General features: G+C 46.8%; 1 protein-coding gene across 4 annotated transcripts; it reads right to left on the reverse strand.

Moving 5' to 3' along the window:
* Positions 1 to 96: 96 nt before the first annotated feature.
* srfb (serum response factor b) lies at positions 97 to 23,132 on the reverse strand. Of its 4 annotated transcripts, none has more exons than XM_030107306.1 (8): positions 22,030 to 23,132; positions 17,136 to 17,402; positions 6,741 to 6,981; positions 4,489 to 4,653; positions 4,119 to 4,229; positions 3,291 to 3,488; positions 3,126 to 3,202; positions 97 to 2,648 (listed from the first exon to the last, which is right to left on the reverse strand). In XM_030107306.1, the coding sequence occupies exons 1-8, from the start codon at positions 22,678 to 22,680 to the stop codon at positions 2,553 to 2,555; spliced, it is 1,806 nt and encodes a 601-aa protein (XP_029963166.1). In that variant the 5' UTR covers positions 22,681 to 23,132; the 3' UTR covers positions 97 to 2,552. The 4 variants fall into 4 exon arrangements, with proteins under 4 accessions (XP_029963166.1, XP_029963167.1, XP_029963168.1 ...); XM_030107307.1 differs by having other exon boundaries at positions 3,101 to 3,202; XM_030107308.1 differs by lacking the exon at positions 4,489 to 4,653.
* Between the last annotated feature and the right edge of the window lie 1,031 nt (positions 23,133 to 24,163).

The following is a 24,163-nucleotide window of genomic DNA, read 5'->3' on the forward strand; positions in this document are numbered from 1 at the left end:
ATAACCATTTTCTCTCAGTGACAAAGTGACAAACCACAAATTCCACTCGATAAACCCCCCCCCCCCCCCCCCCCCCCCCCCCCCCCCCCCCCCCCCCTTTTCAAAGTAAAACTCGTGTGATGTGAATGGCTGTAATTTTTCTTCTTTCCCTACACAAACAGAGCCGCTGGACGACTCGAGCGGCGTGGGAACTTCTCTCCTCCGGCAGGTTCTCTCTGGCCGAGCTCGGTCATCCAGCCGATTCTGTGGAAACGAGTGAGGAATCCCTCTGCCAGGGGAGCGTGTGACAGGTCCAAAGTCATGTGAGGCGGGCTTGGAAAGAAGGCAATCCTACAACTCCCTCGCTTCGCACCGATTCAGATTTAAAAAACAAAAAAAACGAGGCACTATGGTGCAGAAAGAAGGCTCTCAGTCCAATAACTCATTGATTGTTGAGGTACGTGCTGAGACGAGGGTTTCACCCTTCTGAAGGGCTGGATTAACATTGTAAAGCACCTCAAATTAAGAGACCCTTAGAAATACACTCATGTCTGCAGCACTGGGCCTGCACTCCACCTACTGAGTGCTTCCACTAGGCGATATGCTAAAAATGCATCGATTACCGAGTCTTTACAGTGTCAAGTGTGCATCGGATGCACCGACTCAGCATCGTCAGTGTCGTGACGCAGGCTGATCAGCAGGTTTACAGAAGATTCAACTTGGCACGCTTTAAGAAATTCCAATGAGTCTGAAGTTGCTTCTCTTTGAGGAAACGAGCTGCAACCGCAGCCGGGATATTTACTGGCGAACGTTAAAGGAACTAGATGTCGAAATTCTCGATTGCAGAAACAAAATCTTTTCAGATTGTCACATCTGGACTTTATCCCCCCTCCCTCCAAAAAAAAAAAAAGACAACAAAAAAAAAATTCGTCATGAGAAACCAAGTGATCATCAACTGCTGAGCCGACTCTTACCACGTACGTTGAAGTTACATTGACTCGTCACTGTGACAGCATAACCGGCACACACTGAGTATTCTCCAGGTCAAATCTCCTCTAGGCCACTTCAGTTTGAGATGGGTCAAAGTGTTGAGTCAGTCTTGTGTCCCGTTCGCCTGGACGCCAGTGTTGTTCCACATACCAGCTTTCTCACTTTGCTTCTTCAGATTTTCACAACAAAGTGCTTCAGTAAAAAACCCTGCAGCACAAACCGAAGCCTCGCAGGGTGCCAGTATTGTTAATTAACCTTGAAGTGCTGCTGGTTTATTAACCTAGTTTTGCAGTATATCCAAGGTGCATGTTTTGATTTGCAGTTCGAGCTTGCACCACTAGGCGGAGCCTTGAGTCGGCTCGTAAAACTGCAGGAAAACCACACAGGTTGTGTGTATGTTGTGTGCCGCACAGGATCGCCATTAGAAATGTGCAAACGTGTTCGGCCGAGCATCAAACTCATGATTCTTCAACTCTGGACCTCTGAGCCCGATTCCCGACAGGCAGCTGAGGGACAGACAAGAGAGACTCAACACTGCCCCGCACTGGACAAAAGTGGTATGATTTAAAATGTACATGGCCTCTCTTTAAAGGAAAATTATTAGAATAAAGTGTGAACGTTAAGATTCTTCCTAATCCAATCTTAAATTCCAATAAACAACGTGGCCGACGTTATGCTGTCAGTATTTAATGAGAGCAACAGTTTTGCAAATGTCACAACCAAAGGAGAGAGAAAGAAAAAAAGCAAAACATCCAGCGTTCCTTTTCCGTCGTGTAGTGAACAGCATTAACAGTATTTCAAGATGTGATGGTATTTTCAGTTCATTTACATATACATGGAAATAATTCCATCTTCTCTATGCAAATCATTTTCATGTACATACAAAACCACTACGTAAAAAACAACTACATGCCGTCGCACAAACTAATCCAGGCTTTAAAACACAAGCTTTTTTTATAAAATTATGTACATTTTCCAAATGCCCCCCCCAACCCCGTCACTTCTTTTTTTTTTAAATGATTATTTTTAAAGGTCAATAAGCACCTTCCCACCCTTTTTATAAACCCCAGATATGCGCGTCACGCACACACACACACAGTGCACAAATTGCTCACACTGGAACATTCAGACACACAAATGTCTCTTTGGCTGGTGTGAAGCTGTGGCACCTCGCAGTGTGTGTGTGTGTATGTATGTATATGTGTGTGTGTGTGTGTGTGTGTGTGTGTAGTTATATATTTTCAAGAGAAACAAAAACACGCACACGCAGAAAAATAACACCATCTAACAGCATAAAAAATAGCTTCCAATGATTGATATAGTGATATATCTCCTAGGCATTTGTCGAATATATATAGATATTTATATATATTTATATACCAAAACATACTGTATAAGAGTCGGCCACACATATGCCCTTGACTGTGTCTGTGTGTACTTTGAAATCACATTCAGAAGTGTGATGTGAAACTGTCGGAAGGCATCAATAAATAGAGATGTCTGTGTGAGTGTGTGTGTGTTGTGTATGTGTGTGTGAGTGTGTGTGTGTCCCTGGGTCTGTCTTAAACAGCTCCAGCCGTCTGTCAGTCGCTCTTGGAGCTCTGTGCGGCGTCGAGGTTGACCACCTGGAGCTCCGTCAGGTTACTGCTGCTGCCGCTCGACTGCTGGCCAATCACCATCTGGAAAAGCAAGGCAGCGGCGTCAGGGGGCGGCCGATCGCGTCAAGTCATCACAGCACTCAGCCCCCGCCGCAGATGGAGAAGCTGCCGCATTTGCTCGCCGGGCGGTGTCAGGCTGCAACAGATGCTGATGTTTTCTCTCTCGCGCGGGTTACCTGCCTCCGCCGATTAACGTGAAGGCACCAAAAACAAAACCGCCTGGCTTCACTTCTCAAAGTAATCAACCGTTTTCTTTATGCGGTGTGGATTTACATGCACAGCTACGGTGGCGTTTGATTCTGTCGACTACCAAGTGTGTATTTTTTTTTTTTTTTGTGTCAGATGACAACGCCATGCTGGCTGAGCTTCCGCTCGGGTGAGGAGACGCCCGCGGCCCGCGCGCCGGTGCTGTTAGGATGCATTCAGTGCAGTCACGTGGCATGCTGGTTGCAGAGGGAATATGAGAGTTTCACTTGTAAAATGCAGATCTTGCCGTACTGGGTGTAGCTGCACTGCCGAGACGGGGATCTGCACCGTGCCTGGAGGTGCCGTGAGGAACACCTGAGGGACGGCACCTGGGGAGACACACACCCGCCCGTTTAACCAGCCTCGCGGCGTTGGCTCGCTCGCGAACGGCGTGAAAGGGCCCTCTGCCTGTCTTACCCGTGTCCTGTGCCTGCGCGTGGGACACCTGCATGGCCGACGTGCCCTGGGAGAAGGCGTTGAGCACGGCCAGGCTCCCGTCGGCCAGCGCCGGCGTGGAGGCGTACATGACGGTGTGGGGGCTGGGGTACATCATGTGGCCCGCCACGGACGTCGGCACTGACGAAGTGACAATGGTTGCCGGGAGACTTACTGTTGCTGGAAGGACATCCAGAGAGGGAGGGAGGGAGGGAGGGAGGACAGAGCACGTCACACCGAGGGCAAGAGGCGAGTACAGGCGACGGCCAGCAGGTGGCACTTTATGTCCGTCTAAATGGAGTCCTGCTGTGTGATGTGTGTGTGACACCGTTTCTCCACTCTTTGACATAAAAACACTGTGCCTACAGTGAAAATATAAGGCATCCTTACTGTCCAACACTTTCTGCTTTGGTCTTGCAAAACAAAACCAGATCTGGACTGTTTCTAGAATCTAGGGCAGAGCTGGGGTGCTGATTGAGTCTGGCATGACTGATGTTTTAGCGCATCAGGAATCAAAGAGGTCAGCGGCCTCTCAGAGGCGATTGGGTCGTCTGTGGGGCAGAGCGGGGATGGATGGGAGTCTATGTAGGACACGCAGGAGGGCCACTGAAAAACCCTCAAGTATTCATGTTGCTCTGAATTCTAAAATACTGTATTTTCATGACTTTATTCCGTTATATTCTAATAGTCTCCCTCCACCATCTGTTGCATCACTCTTTCAACTGGAGCTGGTCCTCAAGGGAAATCCACAAACCGGGTGGGCGTTGAGAGATACGTGAACCAGCAGGAAGACGTGCGAGAGTGACCTACCGGTGGAGTTGGTGGAGGTGTGGGAGATCTCGGGGCTGCTATCGCTGTTGGAGGTGGACTGAGCGTTGGGATGGACCTGGATCGCCTGGAGCTGCTGGGGAACTCCGGCACCTGGAGGCACACACACACGGCGTGAAGACACAACAATAAGGCACTTCAAGCACTGGCCCGGGGGGACTGCAGCGGGAGTATGGAGGTGGTCGGGGGGTGGGAATTAGTACTATTAAGCTCAGAGAGAAGAGGTCATCCTATGAGGAGCGTTCGGTCAGTCACCACAGAAAAAGGTAGCGTTAGCAGGAGCGGCAGCAGCTTCCTCATTAAGATGGCGATTAGTGGAGGCAGGCGGCGTGCAGCATGCAGAGCAGGTCACCTGTGAGGGAGACAGCAGCAGGGAAGCGGAAGACAGCCTGCTGTCCCTGCTGTGGCTGCGGGGCGGCGGCCAGGGCCTGACCATGCTGCCCCTGGAGGGCCAGGGAGTGCTGCTGCAGCTGGCTCAGAGGAATGGTGGGGGTGCCGGGGGGGAGAGGAGTGCCTGCTGCAGGACACACGCACACACACAAACACACACACACACACACACACACACGGGGATCAGTCTAAATCTGAAAGGACAGCACAGTTTGAAAGTATCATCCCACCGGTCCACCTTCGCTTGGAGTTACTCGAGGATACAAATCACAAACATCTACATAAAAACCTGATCTGCTGCAAAAAAAAGCAGTTTCACTTCACAGGAATTAAAAAGAAACTACGTTTGAGTCTATAAATTCACGACTGCTATGCTTCCTTGATTTTTAAGGGCTGACAGCAACGCGCAAACACCCAAATAGAACAGAATATTACATAATAGTTATTTGTTATCAGTGAAGAAACAATGAGATACTGTTAGGCGGCTCTCAGCTGGCGGAGCAAAGTAAGCAAATAAAAATACACTGGGAGAAAATCTAGAAAGGAAGAAATGAGGAGTGGAAAGCAGAAAGAGGGGATTGAGGGGTTATTACGAGCAAGCGGTGGGTGGAGGGGAAAGTCTGGCTGCCTGGGGAAGCGTAGCCGTCTCACAATGCCACAGACATACATACAGTCTGCAGACAGTCGCATCTGAATGGGTTCAGGGGGAAGTTTGGCAACTTATTTTAGGAGATGCAAAAATGAATCCGTGAACCTGCGAAGCTGCACAGCTTGTTTCAATTTTATCTCGCCTAAATCGTTCCTGAACAAGTGGCAGATACTCCGATACTTTCTTTTTGAACCTGACTCTGGAGTAACGCGCTCGACATTTGCTCGTGCGCTCTGGAGACAGTTGCTGCGGCGGGGTGGGCAGACCCCTCTCAAGCTGTCGAGCGGGGAGGTTTCAGTGTGGGAGTGTGTGTGTGTGTGTGTGTGTGTGTTGTTCCACCTGGCGCTGCTGCTATGTGCCAGACAGGTGGCGAAGAGGAGAGAGAGAGAGAGGAAGAGAGAGAGAGAGGAGCGAGAAGGCTGGAGCGAGGGGAGCAGGGTAGTGTCTGGCTGTCCTTCACCTGCCAGTCACAGTGACATACAGGAGTCATTAGTGGGCATCGTGTGTCTGTCCCCCGAAGACGACCAGCAACGGCACGACGCTTCACACCGACGGTACCAAGAAAACACAGCGCCGTTGAGCTGGCAGGTCTGATCAGCTTTATGACACCAACATTTGTGATAAAACGACAAGCGTCGCGGTGAAGTCTGCCTGAGTCAGCAGGTCAATGTCTAACAGCCCTCAGATTTAGTCTGTGTCAGTGAGAGTCTGTGCCGTCTGCTCGGTGAGGAACTGCTGTGTTTAGATCTTATTGTTGGACTTTGCAGCTCCGGTAGATGTATTAAGGAAAAAGCAGACTCACACGTGTGCGTCTTGAAGCTCTGATAATCTGATTTATTATCAAGCTTAATTGGAATTGTGATGATTTGCGTTCATGAAAACTACAAACCAGTATCTCTGAGAAACAGACGTCTCTCCATTTTCCATCCACCCCCCCCAACAATGAGTGTATAATGAATAATAACTTGGAAAGCCGATCTAAAAACACTTAAGAGGATCCCTAAACAGATCCTGGCTGACTCAGATCCCCGGTGTGTCTTAATGAAGGGTCATGTCTAGTTCAGGACGGGTCTGTCACGAGGCTCCCACTCCGCCGACGACACCTCCATTATAAATTCAGCAACGCCACCCATCCTGTACTGAATATTCATGACTAATTATTGGCCTTGTTCATCAGCCCTCGTTGCCAGCTCCATCGTGCCCCTCTCACCTAATTATTCCTGTCCCCAAGTGACAATCAAAGGCAGGGCCAGTTGCCAACAGACGTGGCTCCCCTGGATACCGGGGGCTTTGTCAAAACCCAAGGGCGCTGAGTGTCGGTGATGGGCGATGAAGAGCTGTTGTGTGATGTAAACAGCTCGGAGAGGAGAGGCACGACCGCACCGAGACGGCGGCCGGGGTCATGGCGCCGCGCCATTCAAATTCTAATCAGCTAATAAGCTCGACGGAGCGGCGGCGGCGGCGTCCGAGCACAAAGACCGGCAGGAGAGTCTGAAATCTAAAAGACGAGGTCAAGACAAAGTGTTGGGATTCCAGACGTTGAGCTGCTGAACATGTATACGTACCGGGCATGAAGGTGAAGCCGCTGGGCAGCTGCATGACCCCCGTGGAGGCGCCGGCCGTCTTCAGGACGGTCCCGTTGGCGCTGACGTTGCTGTTGGCCGAGACGGGGGCCAGGTAGTTGGTGATGGGGAACGAGGGGCCGCTGCTCACCTGCATGGTGGTGGAGGTGGTGGGCACTGTGGACGGGGAGCTGCTGGTGGTGCCCGGTAGGCTGGCAACTGTGAAGGTGGGCTTCAGCGTATCCTGAGGGAGAAAGCAAAGTCTGTGAGACGGGAGGGCAGGAACTGGAAAGAGGAGCGATAAAGTAGTGTGAAAAAAAACAGATATTTGTGTTTTCAGATCAGGGATGAAATCAAAAAGCGTGTTGCAGATACACACGTGGTGCAAACTCAGTCTTAAGACTTAGTTATTTCTCACGTCTGTTGATACCAAATATCAGACCCCAGCAAGTTCTCAAAACACTTGAGCCTACAATTCCCAGAATGCAACACAAGAGTCACTTTCATTAGACTGCCTCTGGCTTTTTCCAATCTGCTCCGCCACACAATTGACAAAAAGACAGTTTGTGAAAAGATTCTCATTTCATTTACCGGCTTTGTTTTCTCGCTTTTAACACCCACATTAAAATCAGCACAGCACTCATTTCAGGAGCCCGAATTCAAAACGGAGGACTCGTCTAATAAACACCAAATCCAGCCAATGCAAAAAGTAACACCGGATTGAAAAGACGACACCTCAAACAACACCATTAATGGGGCTCTACCTCTTTGTGCTGCCGAGCACAGGCGAGGTGGGAGGGGAAGCCTTTAATTCTTGCTGTATTTCAGGGATCAATGGATGGCCGACAGAAACCAGAGGGGGTTTTAATAGTCACGGGGCAAACGACATAAACAAGGTAGAGACGCAGGCAGGGACCCCTCTAATTGCATCCATATGTAAAATACAAAGTGGTGCAGGGAGAGTTTCCCACAACAATCTCGCTCGCTCAAGTGGGAGGCAGAGCAATAAGCTGCCTCTCCAGTAAAACCACAATGAATAAGACTCAAAACTAATAGAAAGACATATTAAAGCCAGTTAAAGTATTCTCCCACAGTGAGATGAAAACATATAGGATACATGACTACGCAGCCTCTCTGAATCAGCTCCATCTGTTTCAGTGCAATTAAAAAGGAGCCACTCCTCAATGCTACTCGAATGAAAAGGAACAAAAATGCTGTTTATCTAAGTCATGTTATTTTGTGGAGTTACTATGACAACTGGATGACCATGTACCACGACGTCTCTGCGAAGAAAAAAAAAAAAAAAACAGAAATCACAGAGAGAGAGAGAGAGACAGAGAGAGAGAGAGAGACTCACGTAAAGTTAGGATCAAAGGCAGAGAGATGTAGCAATGCAACACACACCGATGTGGTCATCCATTGAGCGGGATGTGTCGTGAGTGGGCTGCACGATGAAGCACATCTGAGCCCAACGTGCCAGATTCAACACACACACACACACACACACACACACACACAGAAAATGCTCCATCACATGATAATAATGATCCCTAATGGCAGAGAGGGAGGAGGGCTACACCGTGGTGGTTATCGCGGCGCCGCATTATTCCGACGCTTTCATTCCAGGTGGATGAACACGGACACACAGACACGTCAAACAGGAGAAGGGAGCTTCAAAGGATGAATCAGAAAAGCGGCCGTTTCACCCCAGCTGGTCCAACGTGGATCAGACCCTGTTGCACATCGCCACCGCAGCCTCGTTTCCGAGCTGCGTACGAGTGCGGAAGAAGCAGCATGGACATATTGTAGTCACCCAGTTCCCACCGTGCATTGAAGTGAAGTACCCCGATTTTCCCCTGCTATTCCCTGATATACTTTATTAGCAGTTCAAAGATAATGAGAAATAAAATCTCCAGGTATTTCAACAGAAATGAAGCAAGCAAAGTGACACTACAAAAATAATAAAAAAAACCCCAATAAAGTCACTCCATCGTGAGATTTAGTTTTAAGATTTTCTTTTAATGTAACAATAAATAATATCTTGAATATCAAAGATGCAGTAGACTTCAAACTGAAGTGCAAATTTTCATTTTGAACTATTTTTATAAGGATGTTGAGAAGTATGGCGTTTTGAAATCGTATGAATGTGCAAAAATGAAATGGCAGATTCATGGGACTTTCGTTCAACAGTGACAGGAAATGAGGGGCGAGGGAGCAGGGGAATGACATGCAGTGAGGGTCCTCTTGAGCACAGATCTCCGCTCAGGGCATGTGCAGCCATGTGACACACACACTGTGAGCACTGGTGGTTCACTAGGGATCGGCTTTCCTGCCATTCATCTTATTATTTTTCCTTCAGGCCATGAAGTGAAGTAAAGTTGAAATCAAAATACATCAAGGAAATACTCACGCCGAGCCCTTTGTTAGGAGATTTACAAAGTCCTGTTGTCACATGGATGACCACGAGTCGAATATGTCAAGCTTCTTCAAGCATCTGAACATGATCATTCGCTTAGAAATCATTTCAGATGAGTTACCTCTCACTCACTTATAAGCAAGTCCATGTTCCTGTCTGATATTGTTAATTATTCAGTGACTGTCTCTTGTCATTAAATGCTCAACTCTATTGGGAGTTTTCAGTGTATCAGAGATAACGCCCCCCCGGAGCAATACAAAAGAGACACGTCAATAGTGCAAGCTCAGTGCCAGAAAGCAAATTCACACCAGACAAGCTCATTCTTCCTGAGCAAGTACATGAGTGAAGTGTTGATCCTTTAACAAGAAGAAGATATAAAAGAAGCAACGGTAATGAGGAGACCATGTAGACACAGGCAAGTTCAACTTGCCTTAGCAAAGCACTATTGGTTTTTATATGTGACTGATTACATGGGTGAGAGGTGGAGGATCTAACGTGGACTCTGCTGATAAGGACTTACAGCCACACACCACCGGACAAATATGGAAAAGGAGCTACTGTAAGAGCAGGCTCACCTGCGGCCGTGCTGCATGTCTACACGCACGTTAGTGGTTGTTTTGGTCTGCGGTTATGACTCTGCAAGGATTTCACGTTTTAACTTTTTCTCTGGATTAATAACCTCAGTGGTTGATTACATAGAGAATGCCACGGCGAGGTCACCTGGACCGCACCGGGTACATATGGATGAGCAGGTGCCGTCTTATACAAGCTGACCCGGATCATAAGAAACCCCAAAGCGCCCCATGACAGAGCAGAGCTGCTGGAGCTCGTTGCAGGCTGTTACCGAGGGGCTCTGACAGTCCAAGGTCCTTTACCTCTTTAGTTAAACAGCAGCTGGAAAGCCGAAGGGGGAGGGCCTCGCACGGCATTCACAGTTGTCCTGCCCTTTTAACCCAAAAAAAAGAAAGCTGAATAAATTCACACAATGCAATTTGCTGCAATTGCCATCAGACTTATCTCAGAGCGACTGCTGACAGAGCGAGACGCGGCTGTCACCGCCGCCTCAGTCCAATTACTGTTCACTATAACTCACCTAGAAGATTACATCAGCCACTACAAGAATGCACAAATTGGAGATGTGAAGTATTTCAAGAAAAACCAATGATTGTTTGACCTCTGACAGCACCGCAGCGCGCTGCGTGCTCAGCGTGGGCCGAGCAGAGTCAGACCGGTGTGAGGTTCGGGACAGGGGACAGGAGAGGGTCCGACGGCACAAACAGCTGAGGGCACAGACAGCTGGGGGGAAACTTGAGCACCTCTGCGGAGGAATTAACCCTTTCCAGTAAGCCACACGTAAAGGCAGCCGCCAGCCGACACCAGGCGGCTCCCGGCACTGAGGACGACACAAGACGTCTCATTTTCTGCGGCAGGCCGAGACGTTGGATGTCGACGGTGCCATTCCCCACCGGAGGCGTGAACCTCGGCTCCGGGGTCCCGCGAGCTTGACTTTCTAGTACGCGACGCGGTGTGGTCGTGTTGGTTTCAACCTGTGTGGTAACCGGTCTGCAGCTATCTCTGTGACCTACTGCTTTGTTTGACCAACTCCATGTGTCTCCTGTTGGGGCTGGGGGGGGGGGGAATCTATAAACGGTGCTGGCTTTCATTTCAGAGTTACAGCAGTGCATAGTAAACATAGGCCACGGTGCTGTAATGCGTTCTTTCATCGCAGAAGTGAGATTAAGCCCAAGTCTCGGTGCTGTCACTTCCTCCTTAAGTCCTGTCCATCGCCTGCTGCTGTTCCTACGCATTTACACATGGATTTAGTCTAATCTTGATTAGTAAAAATGGAAACGGCAATAGATTTCCACTCTTTAAAACAGTTTTGGTAACACTTTACTTGAAGCCCCTCTTTATAACACATTATAAGTAGTTATAAACACTAATACATGATCACAATGCTTTATAACTCACTATACAGCAGTATACAGCATAGGATTAAGGTTAGAGTTGGGGTTAGGGTTAGGGTTAGGGTTTGGTCCTGGCATTGTGATCATCTATGAATGTTTATAACTATAGCTACACATGTTATAATGGCATTATAATGCTTTATGAATGTACTTATAATGTGTTATGCAGGGGGGCTTCAAGTAAAGTGTTACCACAGTTTTTATTAAGGCGTCACTTCTTTTAATGTGTGAGCTGAAAACTACCACTTCCACACCAGCTTTCATCAACTCCACACCAGGAAGGAGGCATCTCGACTGAAACCTTGACATATCTTTATGAATAACAGCATAATAATGAAGCATAAAGGCAACTCTTGTTTTAACGTGATGTAGAACGTTTTTTTGAACGTTACATTTATTTTCACGTCTATTCAACAGTGTAAAAGAGTCACTGCCTGCATGAGTGTGTGTTTCAGTAAAGTTGATGAATTGAAGTCGTTGTCGAATAGTTTTAGTGAAGTAATCCAAACAAGGTGACCTCTTGAATTCAAAGCGTAATGGAAAAAAAAAAAGCAGGAGCTTCAGGTGATAAGTGTATTGAGTCAACTTTATTTGAGAAGAAGTACAAACAATGATCTGGCTCGCTTCGTCAGCTTCACTCAGAGCTGCTGCTCAATGACTCAAGACGCGAATTCAAACTGGGGATTTGAAAATGACAAAAATACAAACCATTAACTTTAACTGTCAGGAGAAGTTTTCAAGTTGGAGGGCCAGAATTTGGCAAAAACAAAAAAACAAATATGTGTTTTTACACCAGCGTACAAACCAGGAAGACACACTCATGACACCGCAGCTTATACAACACGGGGAGGAGAGAAGAAATGCCATCTGTTGCATCATCAGCGCGGCAAACAAACACAGCGAAGTAAACAAAGGTCAGATCATGTTCCTGTAGCTACAAACCTCCTCATGCCCGTCGATGAGCGGAAGTTCCCCTCATCCCGGCTTCATCATGATGATGTTTGGAAGATGTTATTGAGCCGTTCAAACATTTATATTTATCATGTCTGCTGTTCAAACAGCTGCCAACCAAGTATCAAGTAAACACATTGAGTGGGTCACTCTGCAGCCGGGGGGGGGGGGGGGGGGTTTACAATTAGCGGGTTCACCCGGCTGAGATCTCAGGACAAACCGTGCCTTTACCCGACAAAATGTTATGCAAACATTTTAACGTGTCGCTGTTTACGCCAACAGTGCTTGCATCTGTACTGTGTTTCACCGTATAATATACAGTATAGTGTTGCTAACTTGCTATTTGATAAGAACCGTTTCCCCAAAGTACACTGGATTTTATTGAAATAACTGAGTGAAGGAGGTCCAACATATTTTAAGGGTGCTAAAGTCTGAGCAGAAAATTTGTACTGGCTTCAGGAGAACAAAGGGAAGAATTTACACATTAATAACAGTTGGGTTGATCGTTTAATAACCAAGATTCCCAAAGTACCATTAGCTTGATTTTTTAAATGTATCTTAATTAGATTCATAATTAGCTTTACTATTGCAACACTTCGGGGAAAAAAAAACCAAAAAACTAACCAGATCTTGACCTGAGTAAAGACTCCACTTAGTATAATGAGGTACCAGAAAGCATAAAATGAAGTAACAATTTATAGTTGCAAGAGTGGAAAGCTGAGTCCTCTGGAATAAGCAATGAATCCTTGGAGCTACTGAGAGCGCCCTCCACAACTGGCCATGCAATCCATTTTACTAGACGGGGACATTATTTCACTCCGCAACTCAGAGATCCCAGCATCAGACTATTTGGCCCTCCTATAAGCAACTGTAAACATGGGAAATCCCAATGTACGTGGGAAAACTGGAGTGAATTCAATAAGCTCTATCCACAAGAGACCACAGCCAAGACATTTCATTGTAGTTTGTTTAAAGTTTTCACCAATAAGTTGCTTTAAAAATTGAGAAAAGACAAAGGCTTCTATATAGGGTAAAAATATAGAAACCTTTGTTCCGCTCCCAATGCTCTCAGACGACAGACAAGGAACCCGTCTTAAAAAGGAGAAGGAAATGAGAGAGCAATTAAAAAGAGAAGGACACAAATGATTCTCTATTCATGAAGGATTAATCACTCCAAATTGAAGGTGACAACTGGCAGGCCGGTCCGGTGCTGCTCGGAGAGCCCATTGTGCAGCTCGCTGGTGGCTGGCCCTCGTCTAATCTCCCATTTGCTGGCTCCCATCTCCAAGTCTGTCACCCTGCCAGCAACATGGAATTCGCAGCTCCATTTGGGACTGCTAAAAAAGGCAAGGCAGCCCAAGTGGAGGAGGTGCAGCCAATGGCGGCTGACCTGTCCAGTTGCTTGCTGTAAAATAAGGGGGTGGAAGGGGGGGGCTGGGTGGGTGACATAACGTTGCTTTCCCTCCCCCCCCCCGTCTAAACACTTCCAACACGCAGTTATAGATGAGCTACAAGTGGAGCAGTTAGAAACCTGCTGTGTGGATTGGGACGCCGGCCTCGGTCTGGACGTTTTCCGCTGTTTGACGGCCGCGTCGGCAAAGCCAGAGTGATCTGGGCTAATGAGCAGCGCGGCTAATAAAAATCTCCAGGATTGCAACAACAATGATACAGTCAGCCGGAGCAGAAAGGGTGATGGAGCGAGGGGGAGAGGGGAAGGGGAAAACCAGACAAGACTGTGATACTGAGTCTTCAGCTCTAAGATAGGCCCGCTAAGCAGTCGTGAGTTGTGGGATTTTCTCTCCCCTCTCCAAAAATAACCCGAAAAGCATAAAAACATCTGTACAGCCGGGCACATTTATTATTGGCCACAAACAACCCAACAACTTTGATTGAGATACAGAAAGACACAATGGGAAACTCAAATCTTGTTGTCCCTTTTTTCCTTCAACCTACCCGATTCACTTTTACAGCAGCCATTACAATTCCCAGAATACCTTTCAGCAGTCCACAGGGGACAGTCTTGATCGCCTTGCAATCAGTTTTTGGTTTTACGTGTGTAAACTGAGCGACAGCACAAGAAAAATGAGGATTTCCCACACATAGCATGGGTCGCACACTTTAAGTCTTATCGTTGGCTCAAATGAAAAGACTCTCTAAGGGACAATAAACCGATTCTGCGCCGGGTGACGTCTCAGGGAATGCTTCAAGCACTAGTTTCCAGAGCAGCTGCCATGTTTGACCGCAACGAAAGTCGGAGACAAAGATAAATGGCAGACCAGCTACTGATGGATGGGTCCAGTCAGATGTAAGGATGAAACTATGTTGAGAGAAATTGTTTAAATTATTGTTTCTTTAAACGCTAATGTATGCATAATCTCCAACTGAGAGAGGAGAATGGCTCTGTTGGGCTGCTATTCACAAGGACCAACTAAAACCGCGGCTTCAATATCAATATTCTAAACAGATGAAATGTAATAATCAACCCGGCTGTACCGGCACTTGACACGCAATATTAAAAACGCAGCAGCTGGGAAATACATTTGATTGCTTTTCTGCCTGGAAACATTACGCTTGGCTGTGTTCAATGGTAACAAAATCCACTTACCAGCACCTTAAAGGATCCCCAACCTCACAGTGTTATTTTTTTTTTTTTCCCCTGACTGAGAAGCGCTGGCATGGCACTATGGAGCGCTTGCCTGCACCGGTGCACTCACTCCTGTGACAAGTAATAATGATGCCTCTGGTGATGCAAGCGAATCACTTGCCAGCTTCTCTTCTATCAAACATCGGGAGCATAAAGTTGTGCAAAGAAAAGCATCGGAAGAACAAATCAGTGCTGTTATGCAGATTAAGAGGGTGAGACTTACAATTCATTTTATATAATTGTTTGTAAGGAGTTAAAAAAAAGAGGCCTAAGAGACACTCATGATCTTTTGTAATGAGTGCTCAGGAAATTTCATCAGATTATCATCTATGATTGCTGCCGATAGGGCAGAGCTAGCGTTAATGGGAAAAGTGCTATATCACCACTCCTCGTGCTCTTTCCTGGAGTTTACATGATAAACTATTTCTAAGTTGGGTAAAACCGTCCAATTGGAGTTTCTAGGAAATTTCCTAGAAACCATCTTCTTGGTGATTCTCAGCTGAGTTTCCATTCCAATGATTGAGCTAATCTTAAGTAAGAACCATCAACTAATGTGTGTAATTCTGTGTAATTTTTTTTCACCAACTGTTGACTGCACATTTTACCTGTGCAAAACTACAGCATTGTTGTTTCAACCCTCGTGATTCAATGCGCAGAAATCACATTACTGCCTCAGCTCTTCTCCTCTGCTTCTCTAAACCTTTCCCTCCAACTAGCCATCTCAAACCCCGAGTTGTTTAGACTAGCTCGGACTGTGTGCCTGACACTACACACTCGTGATGAATGGCGCTCAGATGCTGCCGAAGTTCGCACGGCAAACGTGTAATGGGTGTGATTCCTCAGAAATGGAGGGCTCTGAATCCACCTGCCGCGCACGAACCATAACATTGACGTGGATTGCACTGGGATCATTTCTTGTGTTTCCCCTTTGCTGGGCTGCCAGAGTTCATGCAGGCTCATGGCTGCAGAGCGGGTGGAATCAGAGGTCACGGTGTCACCGCGAAACACCTAAATAGACTTCAAGGTAAAGTGAAACAGGATGAGAAGTATTGCACAAATGTTTCCACTCTGCACACTCATATCTACATCCATACCTTCAGTCCGTATCAGAGAGGTGGGGGTGGGGGGCTGGTGGTGGTGGTGGTGGTGGTGGTGGTGGTTGGGGTGGTGGGGGGGGGATCACAGGACTCCAAAGACAGCTGCAGCTTATAAGGAATGTGAGGGGCCTCAGCCAAGAGTGCAGGCAGGGAAACCATACCATATATGGCAACAGAGGCAGAATCTAATTTTTATCAATGAGCAGAACGGGCATGAGAGTGGCTTAACATGCAAAGGTTGAGCTCTCATCCCTGACAGTGAGTGGTGGGTGTTCGTTCTCGCCCTGTAAAAACAGCATGCGGGCAAACAGGCCTGGAAGTGTGCGTCTTCAAAGAGGCATGCTTAAGCTGTGCAAACAGCGCGGGGAATCTCAGCTTCGGGCACGTGATTGCACAAAAGGTGTGTGGACAGCCAAGCGTGTCTGGCTGCTGATACATTTATTGCTCAACCTTAAACTTTCGAAGGGCGCTCGCGGTGCTGTGGCGAGAGAGACAAAAGACCCAGTGTGCAGCTTTTCATCAGGGATGAGCAAAGGCCGACCGAGCAACTCAATCACAGAACGTTTCATGGTTGTTTTCATGCTTATTTTCTGTCATGATTATCAAACAGTTCGTATTAGTGCAGAAAATGTGTGCTATTCTGATATATCCCAAGACTGCCCCATCCTATAATCAGACCTAAGCAGCGAAGCCCTGCATATAGCAGGCAGTATGTTTCTCCTCCTAACACAGCCCAGACCTGCAGTGATTTATCTTCCGCAGCGTTACAAGGCTTTCCTGGATAAGAGGTCACAAAGGTAAAGTGTAGAAATCTCCCTTCGGTGAAGAAGCACGATTCTCCATATCTCATCTCCTGTCAATCTGCAATGCTTTGAAGGACTACTGGACGTCTTCTCTGGTTTAATGAAAAAATGGTTTGGTGCTCAGGAATCAAACCATGAGCCCACACCAGAGGCCTTCCGTGCAACAGGCAAGAGTTCACCGCTGTGTTTACATTAGGACAAAGATTATTTTCCACAGCTGCGTGTAGATTTATCTGTTCTCCTCCTCCTGTGCAGGGCCTTTTCTGGAGAGATTTCCCACTGTACCCATTAATGATGCTCTATTTGTTCTTTTTGAGTTCACACTGCAATACATGTGTCCATTACAGAGGAGATAGACAGTGAGTCACAAAGACTTGCGCTTAAGTATCGATGTTGTTGATCTCTGGGGAGTCGTACTGCAGGTACAGGTACAGACTACAATCAGTTTCAGATTTCTTCAGCTTCCTGCTAAGTGTTTACCAACGTGAACCCACAGCACACCACATAAGTGTCTCCTCACCTTTGTGTCGCCCATGCTCTCCGACTCCGACACCTGGTAGGTGAGGTCCGTCTCCTCGAAGCCGGTGGCGCTCATGCGCTGGTCAGTGGACGGGTCAGAACGTGGCGGCGAGTCCGGAGAGTTCAGGCATGTCTGGATCAGGGCTTTGCCCGTTTCGCTGGTGATCATGGGCTGGAGTTTGCGGGTGGCAAACGTGTAGACGTGACCCGTTTCGCTGGCCACGAGCAGCAGAACCTGCGTTCCCGTCAGGGTGGAGAGTTCATAGGCCTGGCAAAGATGAAAAACAAAATGTAAGCATCTGACCGAGAAAGAACGGGGGCCGAGAGCCAGGAGAGAAATCAACATCAAAAAGATATAGTTCACCAAATTAGGGCTTGGATTACCTTCACATCACGCACAAATTAATCTCAACAGGGGAGAGAATATAAGAAGATTCCAAACATGAATCTGTGGAAAAAAGTCAAGGAAGCGCAGGACTATAAATACTCCTGCAGAGAAGTCTGACGTATAGCACAAATGAAACCAAAATAACATGAGATAAGGCTCCCAGAATAGAGAGTGTGATATAGTTGAGAGACTGATTGCAGTGAAGGCCTGGTTTCTATTAGCACAGGGGTGGGTAGTAGTAACGTGGAATTGATGGCGGACAACAGGAATTGTTTGTAACGTGCCGAGGAAGCTGTGAAACGTGAGGCTGCTGCTTCGTCATCCTTTAACCAGCCTGCAGATGCTTACATTCAAAACTGGCTCATGTGAAGGGGAGATTTGACTGTGTTCAGGACACACACACACACACACACACGACCAAATGCACCCCGATGCTGCACTCCGAGTGAACTCCTGAGAAAGACTCTTTATCTAATGAGTCATCAGTTACGTGGAGGATGCTTCAGGTGCTGTGAAGGCACAGTGCCATTACCATCACCTTGGCGAACGCAGTAGAGCTGGAGCTTGCTGACAGATGTGCCATTGTGAGCAAGAAAGAGAGAGAGAGAGAGAGAGAGAGACTATCAGAGCAAAGAGGAGGAGATGAATCAAATTCAAATTAAAGCATTTTTATTGAGCGGGTATAAAACCACATGTTTGCAGAAGTCTACTTTCTCTTCTTCAGCGGCGCGTTCATTACATGGGCATTATCGCCCGTTTGTCACTATCTGAACGCGCGCTAGCTGAAACCGACAGTATAATTGCCTTTTGTGTGTAATAAGATGGCGAAGCGGAACATAAAGGCTAATGATGACTGCAGCGCCTACTTGTTTTACCTGAGCACTTCAAACTTTTTGTGTGTGTGTAGTAACGACCTGTAATCTCTTGCCTCAGCAAGTGCTAATGCAGTCATACGCATGCACGACGCCGCCGCTGTCATTCTCTCCCACTGCCATCTCCCTTGATTAGCTCAGATGCCAGCAACAGAGAATCTAACAACAGAGCCTCATGTCTGGCCAACATCCAAGACAGAAAAAGGACTAATTTGTCAACTTAAGTGCGCCGTTTGGCAGCACAAAATAGACCTACACAATGCTTTAATAAGTTTCCTTGCTCTGCTGATTTTCACATAAATATTTATGACTGCAGGGGGTGTGTGATGCCGCTGGTGTTTTCGCCGACTCTAATTGGTTCCTCAGCCGCACAACACTTCAGTCAACCCTATTTATCAGAACCAGCAAAGAAGAATAAGATACAGTCAGACAGCTGAATGCATATGTGGCTGTGCAATTAAATTCAAAACAAAAACAAGGCAGCCAGGCTTGGTATCATATTTTTCCCAGCATCTGTACTGTTTATTGTTGGTCCACTGTTGCCAAGCGTACTCATGATAAAGGTTAACGTGCCTGAGAAGCATCTGCTGGATTGACTAAAGGCCTTCAGTCCTGAAGTGAAGGTCAACAAACAACTGTGGGCTGAAGCATTTCAACTCTTTCACAGAAAAACACTCCTTTATGAACTATGCTGGTTCAACTCCTCAGAAGGAGCGCCCCATCATAATCTGGTGACGTTCTGCATTATGGTTTTGCATAAAGGCAAAATAAAAGGTCAACACGAGGCTGCCTGAAATGCAGTCAGATATGTGTCACACATCAGATGGAAAGCTAGATGTATGAGATTTGCAAATAATCAGATGAAGCAAGGCTATCAACATGAGCTTATTCATGCAAATTCTATTATTATTGGAGAATAAGTCATAACTGGGGTAGCAGGCCTTTTCGAGTTGACACTGACCCGGTCAGGTCAACAATGCATCACTGGGCAAATAGAGTCACACAGCCAATTTGGACTCATCAATTAACCCAACAAGCATGTGGAACATCCAGAACGTGCACATTTTACACAACAGTTCTGACTTCAAGCCTAGATTTTCTTTGGTCACGAGGCCACACCGCTACCCTCAGATCACTCCCTCACTCCTACAAAGCATATTAATCAAATTATACTTCATAAATCAGCAGAGGGAGAACATATACATTCCACAAAGAGAGAGGCAGACTCACAAGATCACACAATGTTAACCACAGTCACCTGTTTTCTTCAAAATTCACATTTCTTCCTTTGCTTGTTCATTTTATGACTTGTTTGATCCATAGCAAATCAAGAAATTATTATGGACCAATCAAGGTTTACTGACAACGTAGTGGGTGGAGTTAGAATGAGCTGTGTAAAGTATGAACATGGTCCAGCTTGAATTATGTTTGGCTCATATTAAAGAGAAATGCATCAGTTTGATGCTCTGATGCATTAACTTGCTGTGCGTATACTGCTTTGTTTGTGCTGTAATGAAATGTTTTAGATTTATGAACCAAAATCACACACTGCTTTGACAGTCTTTACATTTATAACAGTGTCAAATGTCCAGTTTTACAGCTTTAAATGTGAAGTTCCAAATAAAAAAAAAATTGATAATGTCAACATTAAAAGAAATTAAATTCATATTTCAAAACTGAGAAGTTGAAGACTCGATCATTATAATACAAACAGCTGCTAAATAATAATTCTTTTTATCAAACCATCAATCAATGACTGCTGAAAAAAAGAAAAGAAAAAGACATCTCAGCAAGGAAGTAAATAGTGACATTAATTAAACATTGGCTGCATTCCAGTCAGCTCATCAAGACCCTGAATTCCCTGAGGATGCTGCCTCCTCCTCTTCAACACTTATGACTTACGGTTGACAGCAAAGAAACATTATCGCACTAAGCATACAAGCTGGTGTCTGCATATAGAATGACAATTAACTGAGTCTTGAATCATAGATTTGTGCCGTTTTCTGGAGCACCTAAACATACGAGGGCATAGTGAACGTTATTTCCAACACCTGTGCTTCTCCTGCTGTGACAAGTCAGAAATGTCTGCTATTAACAGCCCGCTGTTTGCAGCCACAGCAAGAACAAGAAATGGAAACATGCTGCTTTCAGGCCCCCATAATGGAACCACAAGTATTAAATGAGTAATCTTACACCTCACACAGAGGTAACGATTTGTACCAATCCAGTGTTTACAGCCACACCATCCACAACAGATGTACGAGGTGAACTAACAGGCCCGTGTTTCTGTGCTTGCTTCATCCTTCGAGATGAAACTGGGTGCATCTGAGAAACCAGTTTGAGACCAGTCTACTATGAATCTTCCCACTCCACCCACCTGTCAATTTCTGCGATGGCTGGCATAGTGTGGGCAACATTTTCAAAGCTCTCCATCCCCACAGTGTGTCAAATAGTGTTCACGTTGCCAAGAGCCTACATAAAGACACCTCAGTTTCCACGACAACAGTCTGAGATACGTAGAAAAGAAATGCAGCACAGGACACATAGCAGGCGTTTCAGGGACAACACAAAACTCTTGGATTACAATAAAACATAGCTCACAAGTGCTTAAAGTCACAATGAAAAGTGGCAAAGCCAACAGCCCAATAATGGCTGTACTTGTGGTCAATGGCTGGTCTCATCTCCAAATAATGAACTTCAGAAGACTTGATGCCAAATGCCACACAGCAAAGCCTCGTTATGGCAGTGGTGTTGTGGGGAAGTTGTAAATTTTCAGAGAAATACTGCTTTGTGGTCAGCAGACAACAATGGGGCAATTAGAGCAGCCATACAGCATGTCCTGTCATCTTTAATGTTGCCTACTCGTGTGCCCGGCTCAACTAACAAAACTGAAACCAAGGCAATTTATCCAAGGTTGAGTGTGTGTGTATTACAAGCTATAGTGCCATAATGCATGCACAGACAGTCCCTCAGCTTCTGGCTTCTGTTTGAGTGCTCTTTGACCGTCCTCTGATGCGTTTCCCTGGGGTTTAGTCAGCTGTTGGCACATACAGGCCCACTGCTGCTCACCACCACATGGCTGCAGCCTGTAAGCAAAGCCCTGCTTTCACAGTGACACAGAGAACAGCCTGTGCACCCAGGGCTGTGATGGGGAACTACTTGCAATAGTTGCAGGCCCTTCACTCAGGAGCAGGAAGGTGTAAGGTGGATGTGCACATGAATGATTGCGACAGTTTATTGGAAATCTGCATGCAAGAGTGTGAGTGTGTATGTGTGTGCGTGTGATAGTTGGGGGTGAGCATGGTCAGAAATAGACCTGTCATTTGCTCAAAGCCTATTTAAAGCTCATAGCCTGTCATGAATGCTCAGACTTCCTCACATCCACTGAGTCACTTAGTGCCACACTGGCTTCATCTTTTTCTGTATTGATACTAATGGGGTTACGGACTAAACTGTGCTAAACTCACTTATTCAACACATTCCAAGTTATGTTGCAGCTACCCCATTCCCCTCTATTGTGATGGTTTTGATGTTAGAAGCATGAATAGTTGGATGGATGCATCGTATCTGTGCTGCTGTCAGGTGAAGAAGTGTTTCTGCACCTGGATGGCGTTCACATGCATCCTCTGACTCACCTTCTTCATGATGCCAGTCTTCCTCTTGCTGAAAGTAGTGTACCGCCTCAGCTTGTTGTCAATAAACTCCATCTTTATCTTAACGCGTCCACGTGTCTTCTTTCCCGGCTTTGCCCCGGCGACCCCTCCGGGCACCATGCCGTACCCTCCGGGGGGAACTCCCACCTCCTGGCCCGCCACCGCAGCCTCCATCTCGCCTCTCTCCCGCTTCACCCCTCTCCTGCTGTCCCCGAGTGAACCCACTGGGTCTTCATCGTCTCCGGAGTCCGAGTCATTATCCGAGCCGCTGCACAGAGGAGCGCATTCCCGCTCGGTGTCGAAGCGGGCTCCGTGGGGCAGCACGACTCCCGTGTTCAGCCCCACCATGTTGCCCTGGACGGCGGTCTGCAGGGGGTTCACCCCGGTCCCGTTCCCCGGTCTGACGCCCCTCGGACCGCCTGGACCATTAGCTCCCAGCATCCCGACGGCGTCTCTCTCCCCGAGTCGCCCCGAAGCACCGGTGCAGTCGCTGTTCCCCGGTAAAGCTTGCCCTGCTCTGACTAAAACGGGACGGATCCCGCTGCCCACAATCCCAGAGACGAGTCCGATGGTACCTCTGCCTGAAGCTGACCCGTTTCCAGATGGTGCCGATCCGACCTGGCTCTGTAACATTATATTTACCGGAGCCAAAGGAGCAGCGGCGGGCTGTACCGTGAGTGGCTGGGAAAACGCATACACGCCTGGGTCACAGAATGTAAACAAACCAGGCCGGTTGCAGGTTTGGAGACTCCAGGAAATTACCGAGACAAACTTTGGAAAGTGATGCTGCCCCCAGGACCCTTCAACCCCGGATCAGTTTGGTTCACCCTCCTCCTCTATTTCCAAAACTCCGAGCACTTTCTCAAAAAGGAAAACGCGAACAGCGCCCGCCATGTTGCTACGCCGTGTGACATAGTCCGCATTGTGTAGCTAAAATAACACAAATATGGCTGGTTTTAGGAAGATACATTATTGCTTTTTTAAACTTCTATTTAAATCTCTCTCTTTTAATGTCTTCGAAGAGCAGAAATATACTTAAATTTAAAGCGCGGTGCGCGACAGCGGAGCGATATCAAAACCGAGGAACTACTTCCCTCCTTATAAAGAGATACAACGTTTCCTTATTTGGTGCTGTCTCTCCTTATTTGGTGAGTCACAACGTCGCCTCCTGATTGGTCGAGGATTATCTGAGCCGGGCTGCCATTGGTCGGTGAGCCATGCTCATTAGAATAAATACCAAAATGGTTGCGCTGCCGTCGACGTCACAGGGCATAAGCAGGGGCACCGAGACAACAAAGTATCCAACTTTTCACTCCCCACAGGTTGTTTCTGTTATGTTTCACGTTTTTCTCAATGATACAAACTGTCACTTATGTATCCGTTTGGGCTTCGGAGCGTTTGCACCGGCGATCAGGGAGTCAGACATACGGCTTGCGGGCCAAAATAGACGCGCCAGAGGGTCCAACCTGGGTCCAAAGGATGACCTTCCAAAGAGTGAAACCACAGAGACATTACCTTCAGAAGAGGGTCAACAGTAGATTCAGCACAACAGCATGAGCATATCTGAGACATCAGTACTGACAGGAAGTGTCAAACATCACATGTTTCAACAGGAGGGCAACAAACCCCACAGTAAGACCTGCCAGTGGAAGATAAGATTAGTTTTCCTTCATCTTGTTCAAGTTTGGGTATGATATTACATCAAAACTTAATGTTTTTGTAGTACTTGTATGTACTGAAGCACAGGTTAGCATTAGGAGTTAGTGAAATTTCACGCATTATGACACACAGTATTGGAGAACTTCACTTTCTCGCAGATTACGGTCCATAATTTCACTTTGTATGCAAGTTGCATTAAGCAAGTTGTCATTGTAGCATGTAATTATAGGTCTAGATCGCTTGCAAAAACCTCATTCCATAAAAAAAAATTAACTGTCATGGAAAAAAGAGGGTGCAGGTGTCACCACGTGCTTCTGTTGTGTTGACATGTCCCGGCAGGCTCTGATAATAAGCCTCACCACCGAGCAGCGAGATTGAATTTAGTCTCAAAATATCTTTAGTGAAAAAAAAGCACGTCGACAGTAAGTTATTCCACAGACTCTTTGGTAACCGGTGT

The sequence above is a fragment of the Salarias fasciatus genome, chromosome 13 (genome assembly GCF_902148845.1).
Source record: "Salarias fasciatus chromosome 13, fSalaFa1.1, whole genome shotgun sequence".
Taxonomy (NCBI): domain Eukaryota; kingdom Metazoa; phylum Chordata; class Actinopteri; order Blenniiformes; family Blenniidae; genus Salarias; species Salarias fasciatus.

Bases quoted from the DNA above. Each gene is read 5' to 3' on its own strand.
- srfb (XM_030107306.1), bottom strand. From the start codon at position 22,680: ATGTTACAGAGCCAGGTCGGATCGGCACCATCTGGAAACGGGTCAGCT. The intron at 17,403-22,029 runs GTGAGTCAGAGG...CATCTTTGCCAG, and splicing joins AGACTGGCATCATGAAGAAG to GCCTATGAACTCTCCACCCT. The intron at 4,230-4,488 runs GTGACCTGCTCT...GTGTGCCTCCAG, and splicing joins TGCTGCTGTCTCCCTCACAG to GTGCCGGAGTTCCCCAGCAG.